Source organism: Zosterops lateralis (genome assembly GCF_965231275.1).
Source record: "Zosterops lateralis genome assembly, chromosome: 9".
Lineage (NCBI taxonomy): Eukaryota > Metazoa > Chordata > Aves > Passeriformes > Zosteropidae > Zosterops > Zosterops lateralis.
The window spans coordinates 17,221,713-17,242,674 of record NC_139769.1 but is presented as its reverse complement, the minus strand read 5'-3'; the positions used below and the strand labels follow the sequence as shown (position 1 = coordinate 17,242,674).

Below are 20,962 nucleotides of genomic sequence, written 5' to 3'. Positions count from 1 at the left end.
GGGAGGCCGGAAGGAGGACAGGCAGGAAGGAGGGCGGGCAGGCAGGAAGAAGGACAGGCAGGAAGAAGGGCAGGCAGGCAGGAAGGGGCGGGCGCGGCGCGGCGGCAGCATGGTGAACACCCGGCGGGCGGCGGCGGCGCGGCGCCGGGAGCAGGGGGCGCGGGCAGGCGGCGGCAGCAGCCCCGGCGATGCCGGAGCCGATCCCGATCCCGGCGGTGCGGCGGAGGTGAGCGGGGCCGGGAGCGGGCGGGCGGTGCAGGCTCCGCACGGAGCGGGCCCGGGGCGGCGGTGACTGTGGCCCGCCCCTGCTCAGCCGGCCCTGCGGGGCGGCAGCGGCCGCCGGGGGTCATTTAGCTCCATTTAGCGGTGGGAGTTAAAGGTGGGCTTGTTTTGCTTTGCATGACAGATGTTTTGGCATTTCTCTGTCACCTAAAATAATACTTAGCAGATCATACCTAGTTTTGCTATTGCTGAGAGGCCAGTGTGTTCGTAAACCTACAATTGATTTTGGACACCGTTTTGGGACATATTTCGACATTTTATAGTTTATAGTATTTAGAGACTTACAGTTGAGGAAGTCTTTGAATCTTTCTGAACATTTTTTCTGAATTTGCTTCCCCTGACAACTTGACAGAATTTCTTAGAATCAGGAGATATTTGTTTATATTTCATAAAGGATGTGTGTTTTTCTTCTCCTGCCCTGACCAAAATACAGTAGAGAGATAAGCAAGGGATGGTTTGTCAAGGCTTCTCCCACATAGATAGGGCTACACAGAGACATGTAATATGCTGTCAATTTAAGTAGATTTATTTTTAAAGATTCTTAGTTGTTTTTATAGCATTCTTTTTATGTGGTTATTTCATCTGTCAATACCAGACCTTTATTTTACTCCTTTCCTAGGTGGAATCTGCCGAAATGAGTACTCCTGTGACTAGGAGGATGACTAGAAGAGTTAAATCAGTTCGTAAGCCAGAGGTGATTCAGGAATGTCCACTTGAAGAGTTGGAGCATGCAGAAATTAAATCAGATGTCAGTGGTAGCTCAGAGATGCAGATCACTAGGAATGAGAACACAGCTGTTCAGTCAGCACAATCAGTTGCTGAACCACAAGCTGATGGTGATGTGTCAGAAGCAGAATCAAACTGCTCTTCTGTGTCTGGTCTGCAGACACCTTTGTTTGTGAGAGTAACACGAAGGCGACAGATTGTAATTCCTTATCCACCAGATTCTGCTGACAAAAAAAGACATGACAATACAGCTTTTGTCAATAAGTTAAGTAGGATTCTGGATGAAGATGATGTCTCTGAAGCTGAGTCTTGTTCCTCTGCTGTTTCTGGTGTCCAGATGCTTAATGTCCCCACAAGTACAAGGAGCAGACAAAGTAAAAAGAAATTGCAGCCACACAGAGTTTGTGAAGCCCAGAGTGAAGATACTTCTGATGCAGAATCATGTTGCCTGATTTCTCATGTGGAGCCAACTGTCACTACCAAACGAATTACTAGGAGCATGCAAATGAAATCACAAGCAGAAAATACTATGCAGACTGAGAAAAAAAATAGATATGTTTCAGAAGATGAGAATTTAATTGAGGGTGTTATTGAATCTGAGCCCATAATAATTTCTGATTCTAGACCTACTGTAGAACTTATCAGTGACACAGAAGATGCTTCCACCCTCATTGACAGTAATAAAGAACTCAGTTCACCTAAAAGCAGATGTGCTTCCAAATGTGCTAATGCAACTCAGAGTGAAGACACAAATGAAGAGATTTTAAATGATGTGACATCCAGTCTTACAAAAACAAAACAAAGAGATACTAAATCACCTGTGAAAAAAACAAAAAAAAATACACAGTCTGTTGAGATAGACCATTCAGAAGCAATATGCGGCCAAATACAAAATGACAGTAAAATACTTGCCAGGGAGGGAAAGTTAGAGTGTGTGGCTGTTTCTTTGACTGACTGCATGAGTCCCAAACAATTTCTAGAATCCCTGGGACAAGTAACACCAGATGAAAGTAAAAACATTCCAGAATGTGAAAAAGCAGATGCTGAGGCAGATGCACAGCAGTCTTCCTCGTGTGATGATGAATTAAAGAAGAGTGAGCAAACTAGTGCAGTGAGCAGCCCATCAGAGGACATGGCTGTTGCACAGACAACTGAAAGCATTGGTAAAAGCAGGACGCTCAGAATTAGTGCAAACAGTGGTGACAAGCAAACAAAAGAATACAAGGTATCCAACAGCAGTGGAAAACCAAGCAGTGATAATTACTCTGTTGCATTGTTTCTGAGCAGTAGTGACAATGAGGACTCTGAAAATAGTGATGTGGCAGACATAGATACAGCTGATGACAATCTGTGTTATAAAAAATCAGATGAGAGAACTCCTTCCCTCAAAAAATCTTTAAAAAGCGGTTCACTGCATGTTGATGGTCTTTTTGCAATTGATACTGAGCCTGGCATGAGTTCCAGCCAAAAGTATTATCTGGATGATGTAGACCAAGACAGTGATGCTGAAAGTAATCATGAAGAAGGTGAAAAAGATAAAGAATCAGACTTGGAAGAGGATGAAGAGGAATTGATAGATGAAGATGAAAAAGATGAAGATGATGATCTGTTGAAAAACAAGGTTGACGTGTAAGTATCTTGCTAGGAATAGCTAAAAAAATCTGCATTTCATTTAAGCATATGCATATTAGAATATGCACATTAAGTGCAGAATAAATAAGGGACTAGTCTCATCACGTCATGTTGCTGCAGAAAATGGTTTTGCACGTATTATAAAACATGAATATGGTCCATAAATTTAGGTTTTGAGATGTTTTTCAGTTTTGAATATAGTAGCAACAGAACTGTGAAATTTTTTGTGGCATTTGGAGACCTTGTACATGTTCAGCTTAAAAAACAATGTGAAACTATATTAAACTGGTCAGGCTGACTGAGTTGGTTATTTAGGTCACAGTTTTGTTAATTTTTTTTTCCAGTTGGAATGTAGATAACAAAAGGTCCAGTAAATTCCTTACACTTTGCCTGATTAGATCATGCTTTTTAAACAGTTGCGTATAATTTTACGTGTCAGTTCTTGCTGTGCTGTGGATGGTGACACTTCAGGTGAAAACTAGCATAGAATCAGAATAATTTAGGTGGAGTGATACTTCTTGAACTCTTGTAGTCCAGCTACTGCAAAAATCCTGTCTTATGTTTGAAGCATAATGCTCTTTTAGGTTGGATAAATAAGTCTTAATCTAGTAAAAACCTTCAGGTAGGCCAGAAGTCATAGCTGAGAAAACAGCCAAGCATTCAGTGTGAAGGCCTCATTATACAAGATCAGTGACAGTTTGATAGAAAGTTGTTAAAGGGCTTGTATTAATAAGCATTCAAGCTACAGTAAATACCTGTTGTATTTCTTTAGGTACTACCAACTTTTCACCATTGTAGTTTAGAGCTTTTAAATATTCTTGTCATGAAAAACATCCATTGTACTTTTGTGGATACATTCCTTTGGCTGCCTGAATGAACCAATGAAACAAATGTGAACATACTGACTTTGAAATTTCATAGAAACATCAGGGCTCTGAACCATTGACCACAACCCTCTGGATCCAACCACTTTCTTATCCAAGTTTAATGACTTTGTTCCTAGTATGGTTATACAGACAAGGACTTAAACATTCCTACAGTGAATTCTAGTTTCTTCATACTTCTTATTAAGAGTTACAGTATTTTTACCACCAATATGGTTGGGTTTTTTCTCTTTAGCTAGCAGGCTTGTCAGTGTATAGAAGGATGTTGGTCATGAGTTCTTTTGGCAAGGTTAAACAAATTTAAGAATTCAGTCATACATAAGATAATAATATCTAAGATGAGAGTCCGGCATTAGAGATAATATGAAAGATTTGTGGAAGTGATTGCACAGGTATTTTTTAAGAATAAGTCTTATTTCATATAGTGGCATGAATCACCCCACACCTGTCATTTCAGAATTACATAATCTAGATAACAAGACTTAAAATCATTGCAGAACTGAACCTAATTGGGAAGAATAAGAAAAATATATTTTCTGTTCATCTTCCTCAGAGGACAGTGGAAGGTTTAGCTGCATGCATGTTACAATGTTCTAATAATGAACTCTTTCTCCTTTAGTTTACGTCTTTCCAGCAGCATAGACCCTGGTTTGAATATCAAGAAGCTTGGTGGTTTATATATCAGTTTTGATGCAAAAAACCAGAAACCTAGATCAAGTGCAATTGAACCACTGAAGGAGAAGAAGAAGGACCAGGTAATGTGTTTACAATTATTCAGTTATCTGTGACTACAGTAACACAAAGATGTTAATCTAAGAAGGTTGGTTTGTTTGATTTTAAAGAAGTATCTTTTTCATGGCTCACTGAGAATGTACATTCTTTTTGACCAAAGTGTGGTTTTACATTTGGTTTTAATGGTGAAAGTTTAAATATACCTGACTTTTCAGAAACTGAAAAACAGTGCAAATTCTAGCATTACCTTGTAAAATAAACCAAAGTTGATTATACCTGGAGTTTTGCCTAACAAACAAGCTTAAGATCTACTGACAAGATATTTAGTCCATAGCCAGAATGAATTCTAATAAATAAAAGTCTATACCCTAGTATGAACTTAGCAGTTTTTTTCAAAAGCACCCTTTGAAGTAAAGGGAATGTGGTTTTTTTTGCTGAGAGTGTTTTCTTTGGCTTTTCCCTGATACTCCTCTTTACTCTGGAGGATTTGCTGTCTCACATCCTCCAGAGCAAATGAGCTGCTTTCTGTTGTCCAGTGCTCTGTTTTGAAGATCCTTACTTACTGCTCATGTATTGCATTAGAATGCTTGCTTAGATTCTGCATCATTCCTTCAGTAGGTTCGGTAAATAAAGTTAAACACTAAAACTTGTATCAGTGAGGTGGGTCTCTAATGTTCAAAAAAATCGTTACAGCTCTTGCAGAAGAGTGTAATAACTCCAGACTTTGAAAGGAAGGAATGTGTCCCACCCTACAGGGAATCACTTCACCAGCAAAAGAAACAACGCAGGGTAAGTGAAGAGCTGCCTCAAATAATGAAACAAGCTGTGGTAGAAAGCTGCATGCTGGGACTCTTTGCATATCCAGGCCTCATGGGAAACTGAGTGAGGAACTGCCATTTAGTGTCTTCTTTGAGTTGTCCTGTGAAAAGCCATCCTTTCAAGTCACCAGCACAGTGAAGTGAATGGTTATATGCTCAGTACAAATCTGTCATTGATGCAGTGCTCTTTTATAATAGTGGTCGTAGAATATGTGTTTTAAGGGTACATATTTACATTATAAAGGCTTTATCTGTCTTTTGTAGGGAGGAGTTCTCTTTTCTATCCTGTCCTAGTTACTGCATTCAAATTCATTGTTCTTGGTATTGCATCCTAGGCAGAGCGAGAGAAAACAACAGGTGATGGCTGGTTTGGTATGAAAGCCCCAGAAATCACAAGTGAACTGAAAAATGATCTTAAAGTTTTGAAAATGAGAGCTTCGTTGGACCCTAAGCATTTCTACAAGAAGAATGATAGAGATGGTCTCCCCAAGTACTTCCAGGTAAGGAAGCAGCAGAGGGTGGCATTGTACTGCTGAAGTTTTGAACAGCTGTTTAAGGATACCTAATAATGCCTATTTTGTAGGTAGTTTCTATGTTCATTTATTTTCCTATCTTAATTATTAAAGTCTTTTGATTACTTGGCTGGAGTTTGCAACTATTTAACTTTGTGTCACATATATGCTGTTGATGTTTTTAGCTTTGGCCGAGCTCACAGAAGTGAACAGATATCTTGCTGAATCCATATTTTGAACCCTTGGAGGACTAGATATTCACTGCTTTTTTGCAGTACTGGCTTTCCTAAACAAGTGTGTAGAAAATAATTGGCTTTTGTTCTTACTAGCTACTACAGTTTAAACAGACACAGCTACCTTTGTGATATGCTGAATTTTTTGCTACTTGTAGCTCTCAGCTTTGAAATGGTTTGCATCAATAAAGAAATTACTATGGAAAACTGTTCAGTCTTAAAGCTCAGGCCTTCCTCTCTGCACTATGGGAGGAGACCAAAAGGGACTCTACGTACAGACTTATTTATTTGGGTATTTTGCACTTTATTAAGCAGCTGTCATTCTCATCTGCTCTGTAGGTGTCTTCATACTTGTTGCTGGCGATTTAAAAAAAAAAAAAAAAGGCAAAATGATCAACATCTTGCTGTTCATGTACAGTAAGAATGTTTTCATTTTTGTTTCCTAGGTTGGAACTGTAGTTGATTCTCCCATAGACTTCTACCACAGTCGAATCCCTAAGAAACAGAGGAAGAGAACAATTGTGGAAGAGTTGCTTGCAGATTCAGAGTTCAGAAGGTATTTAAAAGTAGTTTTGTAATTCTAATATCTCACATAAAAGAGGAATATTTTTAACTCTGTAGCCTTTTTTGGTTTTATTCAGCTTGTAGGGTAGTTTTTTATATGTTAAAGAAAAAATTTTAGTATTTTAGCACTTCCATAGTACTGCCATTTAGAAGGTCTAAGGAACCTTTATTTAAGGGGATAATTAGACTGGGATAATGTATATTTCATCTTCATGAAAGGGTTTTATCCAGCTCTAGTCATCACTCTTGGCAGCCTCTCTTAAAGACTGATTATTTTTTCATGCCATAATTGATAGAAAAGAGCAGCCTGTAATTCTGTGAATGTTGATATTATTTCATTTTATAAATACATCAGTCTGCTACCTGTCATGAGAATCAAAATTGTGCTAGAAGATTTACTTGAACATTATGATTGGATTAATTAATGTCTGCATAGCCTACAGTTGTTGGAGTAGATAATTTAGTTGGTTCATTTTGGTATTGGTTATTACATGATCTTAATCTGCACTTCCCTTTTCACATATTAACATGAAGTAGTGCATGATTTGGTATTATGGAGTTAATTTTGTCAGACTTCTAAATTAACTGTAATGTTGGGAAGGCAAGTTCCTGTATCTATTTTTAAGTAGCTTTCTGGTTTGACCTGATTTATTAGGTATTTATTAGAAAGTTTTAAAAAAGAATGTATTTGAAATTTGATCAGTTACTTTATATTATGGCTAATTAAGGGGTTTAATCATATGCTTCAGCATTAGAGAGGTTTTGGTGTTGCATTTAAAGACTCAGCACTGCTCAGTGTGTGTCTCATACTCATTGGTGAAGGTACATAAGTCTGTGTTAGAGGAGCTGGCAACTCACATTCAGCAGTTACCCTGCTCGTTGTCTAGTGTTCACCTCATCTCAGTTTTCTGTCTGGAGTACAGTAAGGTTCATTATCTTGAGTGTGGTGAGAAGGCACTATAAAATGGGTGTAATTTCTTCATGGTATTGTCAAAATTGTTGAGTCTTCCCCTTATGAGCAGTAGCAGTGTTTCAGCAAACTGTCCAATATGTGACTGCATATGCAATGAAGACCCCTCCACCAAAATTAATTACAAAATTCAATAGAATTTACTTCCAAATCAAATTTACCTGCATTTATCATTGATCCAGCTGTTGATTCCCCTTTACCTATGCATAAGTGTATAAATCAAAGAATCTGATTCAGAAAACATGAGAAAACTGAGTTTGGCAAATAATGTGCATAGAGTACTGTCCATGTTATCTTTTCTTGAACTTTGGTTTGCCATGCTTAAAAGTAAATTATCTATTTTGTTCAGATATAATAAAAAGAAGTATCAGGAGATCATGAGTGAAAAAGCAGCTTTTGCAGCAGGGAAGAGGAATCGGAAGAAGAAGAAATTTCGCAATTAAGAATTGAAGAAAAATACCAAGCTGGAACAACTTATTTGTTATAAAACTTTCTTACAGAATGCTTTGGTTGTGGTGTTTTGTTTGGTTGTTTTTTTTTTTTTTAAGATTGCAGGTCATGTGCAAATTGACATTTAGGGAAATCTTTGCCATGAGTATTTGTTAAGAAGCTTTAGCAAATTATCAGGTGTCTCAATTTAAATTAATTTAGATTTTAAATTACTTTTAATTAATATTTGTGTAAAGAGATAATGATATGAAAGCATAACATTAAATCTGAGTACAAAATTCAGCTTCAGAGATCATCGTTTTCTCAGGCTTCAGACTTCACATCAATTAATTAGAAAATTCAGTTTAAAGTTATATGTGTAATTCATCCTGGCACATATTGTGTGCCAGAATATTTTCCATGACTTGTCAGAGGTGCTGTTGGCCAAAATTGTAATGGAAGGTATTGAAAAATGGTTTGGTTGTGAAGGGTTTATTTCAACACTGACCATAATAGTATAGAGAACGTTCTAGAATTCAGTGCCTGCACATAGATTTTTATATTTATATGTGTATATATTATTATATATATATAGTGTTTAGAAGATAAAAACTACGTATTATTTAATAAATAAGTAATACTTATATATAAAATTTTAATTATCCTATTTTGCTTGTATTAATTTCTACAATTTGATTATTGCGCAATGATATTTTTCAGAATAACTTAACATTGGCATCCATCATCTAGGGTGTGGTGTGCAGATTGTGTCTGTTAGCTGACCTGGAATAGCTCAAGGTGAACAAATAGAGTGAGTCTGGAAGGCCTCTGCTGCCACTGTAGAGCCAGAGATGTCATCAGCTCAGTCCCCTGGCAGTGACGGTTCACCACCTTTTGTGGTTGTCAGAACTGCTCTGGTGTTTGGTTGGTTTTTACTGACCAGGTCATTTTATTGCTGTTGAAAGTAGTGTAACTTAGTTACTGCTGTGAGGTTGCAGAAAAGATGGATAATAGAAGAAATTAAATTGGCACTACATTGTCTTAGGTGGATTGGGTGATTTGGTCAAAGTCACTATCAGAGTGGTTGATTGTTTCTTTGCCACAAGAACAATGAGTTTTAAAGGTTGCAAATCTTAAGCAAGAAGTGCTTAACTATGTTCTTGACAAATGTTTAACCATCAAGTTTTCTACTGAGTAGTTTTTTAAAGGATTAGTTAGTTGTGCTGAAATTAGCATTGTGGTATATGTTAACCACTAACTGAAGCTTGGAGGAAGTTTTTCTCAGATCCTTGGGGGTGTTTATCATTCCAAAGTTGGCCATAATGTTTTACTACCAGAAACAGACAGGAATCTAGAGTGCTTAAAAACTCTTCACTGCCTGGAGATGAATGGTGTCAAAGTGAAGTTAATTCATTGGGAAATACTAAACAAGTACAAGTAGAACCACTGTCCCCAGGTCTCAGTTAATATGCACAGGCTATTTTAATGCAATGATATTTATGCCAATATCTCAATTCCTAGTAAATTATTAAAAAGCCAGTAAAACCAACTGTGGTGTCTTGTTCTCTGGCTGAGACATGGAAGCACAAAAAAATTAATACTGAACACTGAGAAAAAAACAAGGCACCACAGTAGTCATTCTGTTGGATCCTGGGGTGTTCTAGTGCAACTCTGGAGAAGCAGCATGTGAGTCTGAAAAACTTAAAAAGAGAAATGCAAGCTGTGGTGTTACACAGCAAGCAGCCTGTTGCTCAGGCTGCTCAATAGCTCCAAAGTTACTTCATGTGCAGCATAGCTAGAAAGGGACTTGGTTTGTGTTCCATGTCTTTTCCCTTCCTTTGGTTCTTCTAATCCCTTCTGTTTTGTCCCATGCTGTGAGCAGTGTTGTGTACAGGCGGAGTGAGAGGTGCTGGGAACACCCAGGGCTGCAGGGTGGCACTTGCAGGCTGTGTTGGCTGCCTATGCCCGTCCCCTTTGCTCGTGCCTCAGCCTGTGTTAGATGAGGCACTGCACAGAGCACCTTTCCTTACCCACCTGTTTACAGCACAGACACATGGGCTTTGAAACTGGCATAAAGTTTAAGGTGCTGGAGAGATTAAAACCCTAATGCACCTGTGGTTATTAGATTTCTCTCAAAACACATAAATACGTTCTTGAAGCTTTGCCTATCAATTACCAGTAGTATTTTCTTTTAATGGCAGAAATATTTGTGCTAATTTGTACTTCAGCCTTTACTGACTGTGATGGTTAATGTGCCTGATTTTCAGATTTTCCTTTATTGCTTTTAAATAAGCATTATTACAGTTGAAAAGTTACACCTGCAGGATTAAAAATAATTTATCAAGGAAACTCCACAATTTTAATAATTCAGGAATAATGAATCTGATTAATTTGTTCCATTCCTAGCAAAATCAAGGTGGTTTGTTTATTGCTGCTACTGTTTTGGTTTACCACCTATTTTGATTGCTGTAATTAAAATGGTTCTTCATCTTCTATGCGTTGGTAAGTTAGAAAAGATGTTAATTCTGGTGTTTTGTCGGCTGCAGTTTGTGGGCTTGCTTCATTACTTCAAAGTAACCAGAAATAGATCATGGTGACCCATTGTAACTGAAGTGCCTCCAGGAAAGACAAAGTCTTGGTTTTTCAAGTAAAATTACTTTCCCCAGACTGTGCTGGAAGCGTAGCGGCCCCGCGGGGCTGGTGTCGGTTCTGAGCGTTCTGGGGGAGCTCGGGCCGGGAAAGGGAGAGCAGAGCCCTTGTCCCGCTGCCCGAGGGCGGCAGGGCCGGGAAAGGGAGAGCAGAGCCCTTCTCCCGCTGCCTGAGAGCGGCAGGGCCGGGAAAGGGGGAGCAGAGCCCTTGTCCCGCTGCCCGAGGGCGGCAGGGCCGGGAGGGGGAGAGCAGAGCCCTTGTCCTGCTCCCCCTGCTCGCTGGCGGTGAGGCAGGTCAGTGTCGCCGGGCCGAGCGGACGGGGCAGGCCCGGTCGGGGCAGGCCCGGTCGGGGCCCGCTGGCGCCGCCCGCTTCCCGCGTTCCCCAGAGCGCCGGGCACGGCGGGGGCGGGCCCGCAGAGCCGCGCTGGCGGGAGAAGGGCCGGGCCGGCGGGCCGGGTACCTGCGGCCGTGAGGTGAGAGACGGGAGAGCTCGGGGGAGAGATTCCTGCTCAAAAGGCGTAGGGGGCAGGGGAAATTTATTAAAAAAATAAAGAAGAAAAGAGAAGACACGACTCCGCCGGGACTCGAACCCGGAACCTTTGAATCCCTTCAACCCTCTAGAAGTCCAATGCGCTATCCATTGCGCCACGGAGCCACCTGTTGGAGTTTCCGCACATCGTCCATAGAGCCTGCGCGCGCCGTCACGCGTTAGCCCCCAACGCTTCGGCTTTTTTTTCTATTTTTCTTTTTTCTTCAGTTTTAGTTTTCTTAACCGGCACGAACAGGGTTAGTCGTACACGGTGCAGCGCAAAGGAGCCCCGCGGCAGCCCCTGCGCGCTGCCCGAGCGCTGCCCACGGCCCGGGTGGGGCCCCCGGCTTCCTGCGCAGCCACAGCGCGGCCTCCTCATTGCTTGCGGAACACCGACTGCATCAGCCACCAGTATAAAAGATTTGTTCTCATTCCACTCTGGCGTTTCCAGTATTGATGTTCATGCTCCAGGAATATAATTATAATCCACAATTGCCTTGTATTGAGGAGCTCATCCATTACAGATGTCTGTAAATGCTCAGTAGCACCTCCCTCCCCCGGGGATTCAGAAAGATTTTTTCACAAAATCTGTAATTCTAGTCTGAAACAAGCCCGCGATACTATTTTTTTTTTTTTTTTAATCAAGAATAGGCATAACAGAAAGCCCAAGAGACAAGAGGCAGGGGTTATTCTTTCTGTGACCTTGCCCTCCAGCACATTGCGAGCGGAGCCTGCGGCCTGCGCGGGGCCTGTGCGGGAACACTGTGAGAATCCCGGGCTGCACTTTATCAGCATTTAAAACTACAGGTATCCATCCATAAGAGTGGAGAAAAGCCTGTAAGTAAGCACACCCTAAAATCTGAGGAACAAGGAAGCTGATCACATGGATGTAAAATAAACTGCCCGAGGTGTTGCTTGCAGGGCTGAGACACCGAGTGCGATGGATAACGCGGTGCCTCGGGCACTCCGGCCCTGTGCCCTGTGACTCCCTGTCACTGTGCCTGTGGCCAGCAGTGAGCCACAGCTCTTGGGCTGCCTGATGACTGAATAGCTCCTGCAAGGCTGCCCAGAAAAGGAGGTTGCTGGAAGGGCTCAGCAGTTACAGCAAGTACCAAACTGGAGGTACAACCCCCAAGCTGTTGTTGAGTCTGAACATTTGTAAACAAACCAAGAATCACTAAGCTGTACAACATTCAGAGCAGGTCTGGTCGGATTTGCAAGCTCTGGGTCTTGCCACAATTGTTCTGTTATGGACAGAACTCTTCATAGTGCTCCTGGTAAAGGAATGCAAAGTCTGGAAAATTTGGCTCCTCAGAGCCCTATAGTGCAGAAAAGAAACAGAAGTCTTGTTTTGTTTTTAAGAACTGAGTAGATCTTCAGCATAATAATCTTAAATTTATATTTGTGCAATTTAAATAAGCCTCCTGTAAGTAACTAAGAATCATTGTAAACATCTTGTAGTTTGTGGACACCTGGGCACATTCATTGTGGGGTGCAGTGAGTGTTGATGCCTCACCAGTGTGACCTGGCAGCGTGGCACCTTTGGACAGTGACTGCACCTTTGGACAGCATGGCACTGAGTGACTGCAGGCGGTGAGCAACCAGAGAAGAGCCATCCTGTTCTGTCACAAGACTGGTTCGGAGACTGTAAGTGAAGAATTGTGACACTCACATGATTGTTACTTCCTCTCTTATTTTTGTTGTGGATAGTTGGTTTATCAAGGTAGATAATGGCTGGTTCTATTCATGCAGGAGGACTGACTAGGGAAACGTTTGGACATTTTCCAGAAATGTTTAAAAATATTTAAGTCGTTTTGCTTTTTTATTCTGTAAATGTAGTCCCGGTGCAAAGTCCACCTTTGCGTTTGCACAGCAGATGGAGCTACTGCATGAGAAACAGGGCAGCTCACGGGTCATGAACTTGGGAAATGTGGCCACAGGCAAAAACGACCGATCTGATTAACCTTTGCTGGCGCCTGGACACAGATCAGTCCTTTGGACTTTCCCTCCTCTGGGCCTGTCTGAAGTCCAGTTCTGTTGCGAGCTGGCTTTCATTTCAGCTCCTCTTCAACTTTATGTTCTTTTTCAAGGAGCAGAAGTTACTTGGAATAGATTTGTGCTGGGTTTATTTACTGGCACTCAGAGACATTTTACTGAGCTCAACAACGTGCCATGTTGCTAATTTTTAAGGGAGGAGAAACTGAGGTGGGAATACCTTGAATACACACATCAGGAGGTGCATCAAATGGCAGGAAAAAAAATTATCATCATATAACAGCTTTCTATTGATTAAAATGAATCTAGACGTTATTTATGAAATTGAAGTGATTTTTGAGAGGCTTTTTACTACCAGGGTTTCAACATTAACTTCTGTTAACATACCGTAGTGCTATGTACTGTATATCCAATTACTTTTGGTAAGATTTGAGCCTTAAAATGGCAATTTCCAAATTTGCAGGGTTTCCACAGATGTTTGTTGGGAGTACCACCACCTTTCCCTAAGAACAAGTGTAATTAATGCACTTGTTTAAAGAGGGCAGAGAAGGCTCTCATGTATAGATTGCCTAAGTGGGACCCTTACACTATATGTACATTTCAGGGAGGATTATTACAACCCTACTGCTCTAATGATTCACCTGTGTAGTGCAGCAAGAGAAAGCACTCTTCAAACTGCCAGGAAAAGATGCTGGGATGCACAAAGTCTGAGATACTGGAAAGAACTCTTTCAGGGAGGGTTTCTTTTGGAAATTTACAAATTGATTCATTTTTTAAAATTTATTTTCTTAACGTGAAGATAAATGCTCTGCATTGTAGATGCTTCTGCATTTCTGCCTTTTCCTCAGTGAAGGCTGTAATTGCCATGTGACTGTTGGGGTAGTGGAGAACTTGTTTTTGTCAGGCTGCCAGCAGGAAGCTGTTAAAAGCCTCTTCCAATTCTCTTAGTTGGGTTGTTGTTGTACTAATACATGTTCTGTCCTCTTGAATATGTTTGGGTGGACAGGAGAAGTTCCCAAGAGCAGTGCCTTTGAGGAGCTGGGGACCCATGATCAAGATGTGTTGTACCAAATCATCTCTACAGGGGATTATAATGTTAATTTTGTGTAGTTCTATTAACAGATCAGGTGCTGCAAAGCCATTTACATTAGTAATGCCAAACCTGAGCAGTCTTGTGGCATCCCTCAGAGCACTGCAACAGGACGTTTAGAGAAGTCCCAGCTAGTGCCTCTTGCCAAAAGTGGAGTAGATCTGATTTACAGAGATGGCAGTCTGTTTCAAGATGATTTCAATGTTTTCTCATGTTAATTTGATCTGGTTTTTTCATCTTTTTCTTTCAAAAATGCATAAGATTTGTGTCAAACACCCTTCAAAAATATCTGAAGTGATGTCTTTCACTATATTTTAAAATTCTATTCTTAAAAAGCCCCCTTTTTTGTTTTTCTTAAAAATAATGTTTGTCAGTTTACTTAAGAGCCAAAGCAGTCTTGAAGACTACACCCTTGAGTTAATAACTATCAAAGACAAAGCTGACAGTGCAAAATTTTGTTTGTCTTACATTTTGAAATCTAGGTGTAACTATTGGGGCTTTTTTATTATTATTATTATTAACACTAAGCCACTGAATATTTACAGTCAAGTTGTTTTTCTGCAGCTTTACAGGTGACACTGTAACTCAGCTCCTCTTATGCAGTTCAGGAGAAAAAGTGTATCTGTGGCCTAGTGATTTAACCCTAAACACCTGGACTCTTGTTCCAGCTGTGAAACTACTGTGCTGGGTGACAGTGGGCAGCCTGATGCTTTTTCCTTTCTGTAAAATATGGACAGCAGATGCTTTCTTATTCCATGGGGTGCTGTGCAAGCCAGTCATCTGCAAGGTAACTTTAAAAAATTGAGATTAAACTTCCTCCAGAAATTCTTTATTCTTATGTATTGTGCTTTACATCTCTCAAAAGTGAATGGCAAAAAGTAACAGAACCTGGTTGATAAATCCAGGCCTTAAGTGTTGTCATTATCTTTCTTTCAGAAGAAAAAAAAGCTTTTACTCTGTATTGAATGATACATTTTCTAATTAGGGATAGAAAGAGAAATGGCTACAGACTCTTGTCTCTTTGAGGAGGGATGTTAGGATCATGAGATTTGTGCTCTTTAAATTTCCCAGACTGTGGCATTAGTGCTGTGTGGACTATTTTTCTTGACAGCTAAAAGTTATTGTGGGGTCACAATGTCCTGTCACTGTTTGGATCATCGCTGGGTGCTAGATGTGCCCCTAAGCTTGGATGGGTGTAGTCAGTGCCATTTCTGGAAGGATCTTGCCAAGCATGTTCTAACGGGATGAAAAGCTTCTTAATTACATTTAACTTTTCACCCAGTTATGAATAAGAGTGACTGACTCAGTATTCCATCTAATACTGACTGATGTAATCACAGAAACAATTCTACTCTATTTTTAAAATCGTCCTTTAGTCACTATTGTAATTATAAATATTGCACAGGCTGAAAATCTACCCCTGAATGATAAATACACTGTTCTCCTGACCCCAACAAGTTTTTATTAAATCTGTTCAAATGTATGTTGATTTTACCATACTGGAAATTTTCAGCAGAATTATCCCTCTGTGGATTTTCAAACCAGTAAATGTGGATTGTATTTTAAAGGTTTAATTGTAAATTTGCTTTGCCTACTTGAATATTCACTTACTGTAACTGGATCAGAATTTATAAATTTGATTTTTGTAGCTAAGGTCATTGTGCAATATGAAGTAATGGACTGGATGGCAGAATTCCCAGATTCTGTCCCTGGGTTTGTCTTGGCCCTGAAGCATGGCCAGGCAAGACATTCACATTTTCTTGTGGGGTAATATTGAACTGCAGGGGTTTAGCTCCATCATATTTCTATGGAATTGACAACTCTCCAATCAGTTCCATAGCCTTTCAACTGTTTGAGCACATTCTTACCTTTCTCATTCCTATTCTCTTACTCCAAGTGTGAAGGAAGTGTGGCTGAGCAGCAGACCCTGCAGAGGCACAGTTGTGCTCAGAAGATGCTCAGCAGCTCTTGGTCCACACACACTTCAGACAAGGAAGGTCATCAAGCACCTCTACTATGAAGGAGTTACCTGTGGATTCTCTGTCTCCTTTGAACAAAAAGATGTCACAAAAAGGACATCACTAGGCCTCTTGTATCCCTGCATGCTATCTTCCAAAAGGGAAACAAATCTCTTCTAATTCCACAAGTTACAGAAAGATCAGAATGACTTCTTGTGAAAATAAGCATTCTCTTGTACAGAGGTAGAAATCTGAAATTATTTTTATAGTAAGATAAGATCTCATAGCTTTTTTCTGATATAGTTGCTACCAAAGTGTAGATCAGGGGTGCACAGGAGCTAAGGAGCTAACTGAGGAAAAGGAGCTGTGACAGGAGGTCAGCAGGCTTTATACCATTAGGAAAAAAGGAGAGATAACAGAAACCAGATAGAGAGCATTGTTACTTTTGGCAAAAGAAAAGAAAGTTCCTTCTCTGCCTGCAGAAGTGAAATCACAGAACAAATGTGGTGCCGTGGGAAAAGATGAGGATGAGCAAGGACCATTGGGGAGGGATCAGAGCCAGCTGAACCTCAGCCAAACATCAATAAGAAGAGTGAGAAACAGCTGGTAAGTACTAGAGATTCCCATCTGTAGGGAATGGAAACATTCATCTGCTACACTGGTGTGATGTTTTGGGATGTTTGCTGGGTGCCAAGATCCAGGATAGTGCAGAGAGACTGTTAAGGCTCTTCTGGTCCTTAGACTTTTGCTCCTTGCTGAGTCTGTGTGGGCACCAAGGATGTATCAGGAGGGACAGTGAAGCTGTGGGGCTGAGAGTGAAGGTTACAAGGGGCCAGGTCTTCAGTGGACAGAAGGGGCTGGGATAGGAAAGAAGACATCCTGAAGGGTTATTGTAATCTAAAGAGAAGTGATGATGCAGGGTCAGTGAAGAGGTGTCCTTAAGGTAGGGGAGGATCTCACTCTTCCTCTGTGAAAGCAGCAGAGCTGGGGGCCTTTCCTAAGTGTCAGTACATAAATGCTTACAGTATGGAGAAAAGCAGAAAGAAATTGAAATTTGGGCCCAGTTGAAAAACTAAGGTGTCATTAGAAACAGAATAACAGTTACCTGAAATGTATACTTTAGTTATTACTTTCTTACTTTTAAAATTCAAATTGATGGTATCAAATGGTTTTATAAAAGAAGATTGATTGCAGATTTCCAGTTGAAGGTAGGCTGACTCATGGTTTAGTGACTTGGTCAAATGTCTGACAGCCCTAGCAGAGCCAGCTCAGCTCTAACTTACCTATCTGGAGTTCTACCTCAATCTTCTTTTTCTTATTTTTCCATCCATAAATTGTATAATGAGTAAGGCAGTTAGACTACTACTTTCAGAACTGTAGATGTGCCAAATTTATTGCTAGTTGCAATAGACTATGGTCATTATTTGACCCAGATTTACCATCCTGTTCTGGCCAAGTTAAAGTTTGACTAATTCATATTACAGCTGGAAGACATAATTTTCCATGTGTTGAAGATAATAGATGTATGACAGGAAAGTGAAAATAGCAAAATTAGTTCATACACCAAGCACATTAAAATTTGTTTTTGAGAATCTTTGTTAAAATGACTACCTAAATACACAGCTGTCTCTTATATTGGTATGCTCTAATATAGAATATTCATTTGATCAGTGCTTCAAGACTGACAAATGTAAAAAAAAAAAAAAAAAAAAAAAAAAGCTTTGTATCTGTAAGCACAGTAAATTTATTTTGGAAGTCATTTAGAGATTGTGTAAGTGAATGCCATGTTGCAATCTTGCACTAAACCCAAAAGCAGAACACTGAGCTTGGACTCTGCACCTTTGTAATCTATCAGTGCAACCTTTTCTCTCTTTTAACAGCCATAGTGCAAGCACATTGAACTAGCAAGTGATTTTTATAGCTAATCCTAGGTACTCTTTGCTCCATATTCTCCTAATTTTTGTCTCATAAAACCAGTCATTGAAGTTAATGCAACTTATCACCCAGCAGAAGTTACAGTATGAAGAAACAAAAAGCTGCACATCAAAGAGTCTTCTGTGCAGACAGAGCAGACAAAAGGCTTCTTTGTGATGAATGTGCAGAGTTAGCTCTGCCACTCTAAGTCAGCAGTGAATTTTCTTCAATTCTAGCATTGAAGTAAAAGAATGTCCTTTGTTCTTGTAGGGGGTTTACTTTCATTTCCAAACTGCTGGCAGGCAGTAAGCATTGACCTAACAACACAAATAGGTAATTTCCTGTGTTCAGAATTGTGATATACTTTTATAGAGGTGTATCTTGGTTTAGTCAAATTAGTAATAGGTACCAGTCATTCCTGCAGTCAAGTGAAGTGAAACAAGCAGCTTCCACAGTCAGTGATACCTGGAAATCATAGGAATCACTGCTGACAAAACCCCTTATTTTTTGCCACAACCTTATGGATTATGGAGAATGAGAGTAGTGTTGATGATGCTAACAAAACTTTGTGAAGGGGTTAGCTTTGGGTTGAGATTGTTTTTTCAGGGTCTTCACTTCTTTATTTCTGCAGTGCAGAATGGGTTTAGAGTGAGTGTGCAGCTAAAGCATGGCAGAACGCGATTAAATCAGTTCCTCAGGCTGTATTAATTTCTTTCTTCATAGAATCAGAAATTCAGAAATCAGAAATCGTTTCACTCTCTCTGTGCTGGCAAAGCTTGTATGACATACATCTGACATGGAAATTTTCACCTGCAAGCCATATACAGTCTAACTGTAATATACTTACATAAATAGCAGAATCATTCATTTTCATGAATTTTAACACTTCTGATGTGATACCTCTCTTCCTTTGGGTTGTATCTAAAAGCAAATTAGTGATCTGTTGATTTGCATAATGAGATATGGGTTTGTTATGGTCCCAGTAAGGAAGACAGACTATAAAGTATTGCTTAAAATACCTTTTGTTGTGGCTAACACTGTAAAGGAAAAGGATAGTGTAGGTGGTTTTATTTCCTTCCAGATGCCGAGTTGTGTGGTATTGAACAGGTCTCAAATCAGAGCTCAGCACACTGGGCAGATCCTGTCCAGGAAAGGGCATCTGACATTTTGGTTCTTCGAGCTCTTGCTGGATTTTCTAAAAACAATTCTATTTCTCATGTCTAGTGTCAAACAGAAATTCAATTCACTTCAGTGTTTGTTGCACTTTTAGATGAAGACAAGGACACACAGGCAGTGCAATGGGCAGTACTGAGTGAGAGCTGCCTGTGGGCTCCTGTCCTGCAGCCACAGATGTGTCACACAGCATGGGCCTGACCACCAGGCTCTGCAACAGCGCCGGCCTGGGGCTCTCACGGCCATCCCTCAGCACTGGGATCTGCCCACCATCAGTACCCCTGGGGGAAACAATCCTGGGATAAAGAGCTGCAGACTGATGCAGTTACACAGCCAGGTTTTGAGAGCACCAGTGTTTTCAGGACAGATACACAGCCTGGGTGGGTGAGGAGGGAGCCTAACTGGAACTTTTAAGTAACTGCCATATCATTATCATCATTGTCAATAGTAATAGTAATAATAATAATAATAGCAGTAGTAGTAGTAGTAGTAGTAATAGTTGTAGTAGTACAATGTGATACCCAGAATAGGCAAGTTTACCTCTCCCTGTTAGTCTGTTGAACTCTGGACTGATGGAGGGTGTTTTGAGTTGTGCATAGTTTTACATTGGCATTAATTAATTCATTTTGTTGGGGGCAGGGGGGTGATGATGTTTGGATTTTCTTCTTTCTTCCAATTTATAAGTAAACTTTTTAAAAATAATTTTTAATAAGAAATATTTTTTTTAAGAAGTAGCCTGCGAAACTCTCAGCTGAAAGTAGGAACTTCTGTATTTCATAATGGCTCACTGGCAAATGATGGCACATTTTTCACCTAGTAGAAAAGTAAAAATAATAATTAAAGTGTGAAAAAGTTTACTCAACACAGTATTCAACTTCTCCTTGATTTAGGGGAAGAAAAATCCAACCTTACTGCTCAGTTATCTTCACTGTGATTCATCAGCTGCTGTCTCCTGGGCAGGTCTGACTGCTGATTGGGCACAGAACTTCTCAAGGTGTGTCTTTTGTCAAGGAGCTTTTGCATTTTAAGAGCTCACAGTAGACCATGTTTGCCTCCTGCTATGGTAAGAACTGTTGCATGTCTGTTTATTAACCTGTACAGTCTGACTGTTAGAAACAGTGCTTGGGGGTTAGTAACAAATAATTATGTGTATTAGCAGATGTTTCCAAATGAACTTTTTGTGGGTTTAAAATCTGGGAAGATTTTAATTTTGGATCTTAACTGTGACAGCTCTTGCTCAGTATGCTAGTAGTGATTTTTAAAATTCTGAATTAAAATAACTGTGAATATATAATAGCGAGGGATACTGTCAAATCCAAAGAGAATTAGATTAAAATATTTCTTGTAATGTTGTAATACTTTGAGAGAGAAATGTTTATAAGATTTTAGATGGTCTATATTTTTTATAAAAATTGTATGTGTCAACTATTTACAAGTTAAGTAATGCAAGGAAACTTTCTTCTCATGTTGCATTATGTTCAGGGCAATTTCATTTTTCCAGAGTTATTAATTTGCTTTTTTTTTTTTTTTTTTTTTTTGTGAATTTATCAATCTAAATTATTTGGAAAATAAAATTAATCTGATTTTCACATATCTTTTCAGCTGACTTGAAAATATAAGGGAGAATCCTGAGGAAAAATACAGGGACATATTAGAAATATTTTTGCCTTGTAATTGTTAGGTTGTCAGTTTTACTATCAAATAAAAAGATGCAATCACAGGGATTGAAAAGATTTGAAACGTGCTACATAGACAAGTTTGCATGTCTGTGATCTAACACTGTTGGAGGATGGCAGAAAAGGCTTAGGAAAACAGCAGCTGTAACACCCAGCAGTGTAATGTCTGCTCTCCTCCCTCACAGCAGCGCTGCTC

General features: G+C 40.0%; 2 protein-coding genes across 2 annotated transcripts in view; both read left to right on the top strand.

Moving 5' to 3' along the window:
• Positions 1-109: 109 nt before the first annotated feature.
• Positions 110-7,855, top strand: DNTTIP2 (deoxynucleotidyltransferase terminal interacting protein 2; the record flags this gene model as incomplete). The annotated part of the gene is made up of 7 exons (XM_083868017.1): positions 110-226; positions 902-2,637; positions 4,144-4,279; positions 4,950-5,045; positions 5,410-5,574; positions 6,266-6,375; positions 7,703-7,855. The coding sequence occupies 7 exons, from the start codon at positions 110-112 to the stop codon at positions 7,794-7,796; spliced, it is 2,454 nt and encodes an 817-aa protein (XP_083724143.1). The 3' UTR covers positions 7,797-7,855.
• A 4,636-nt stretch (positions 7,856-12,491) lies between these two features.
• Positions 12,492-20,962, top strand: part of BCAR3 (BCAR3 adaptor protein, NSP family member) — an 89,266-nt gene continuing 80,795 nt past the window's right edge. The window contains exons 1-3 of the mRNA XM_083867787.1: positions 12,492-12,607; positions 16,486-16,609; positions 19,981-20,153. The gene's annotated coding sequence lies outside the window, so the exon portion shown is untranslated. The remainder of the gene's footprint in view (positions 12,608-16,485; positions 16,610-19,980; positions 20,154-20,962) is intronic.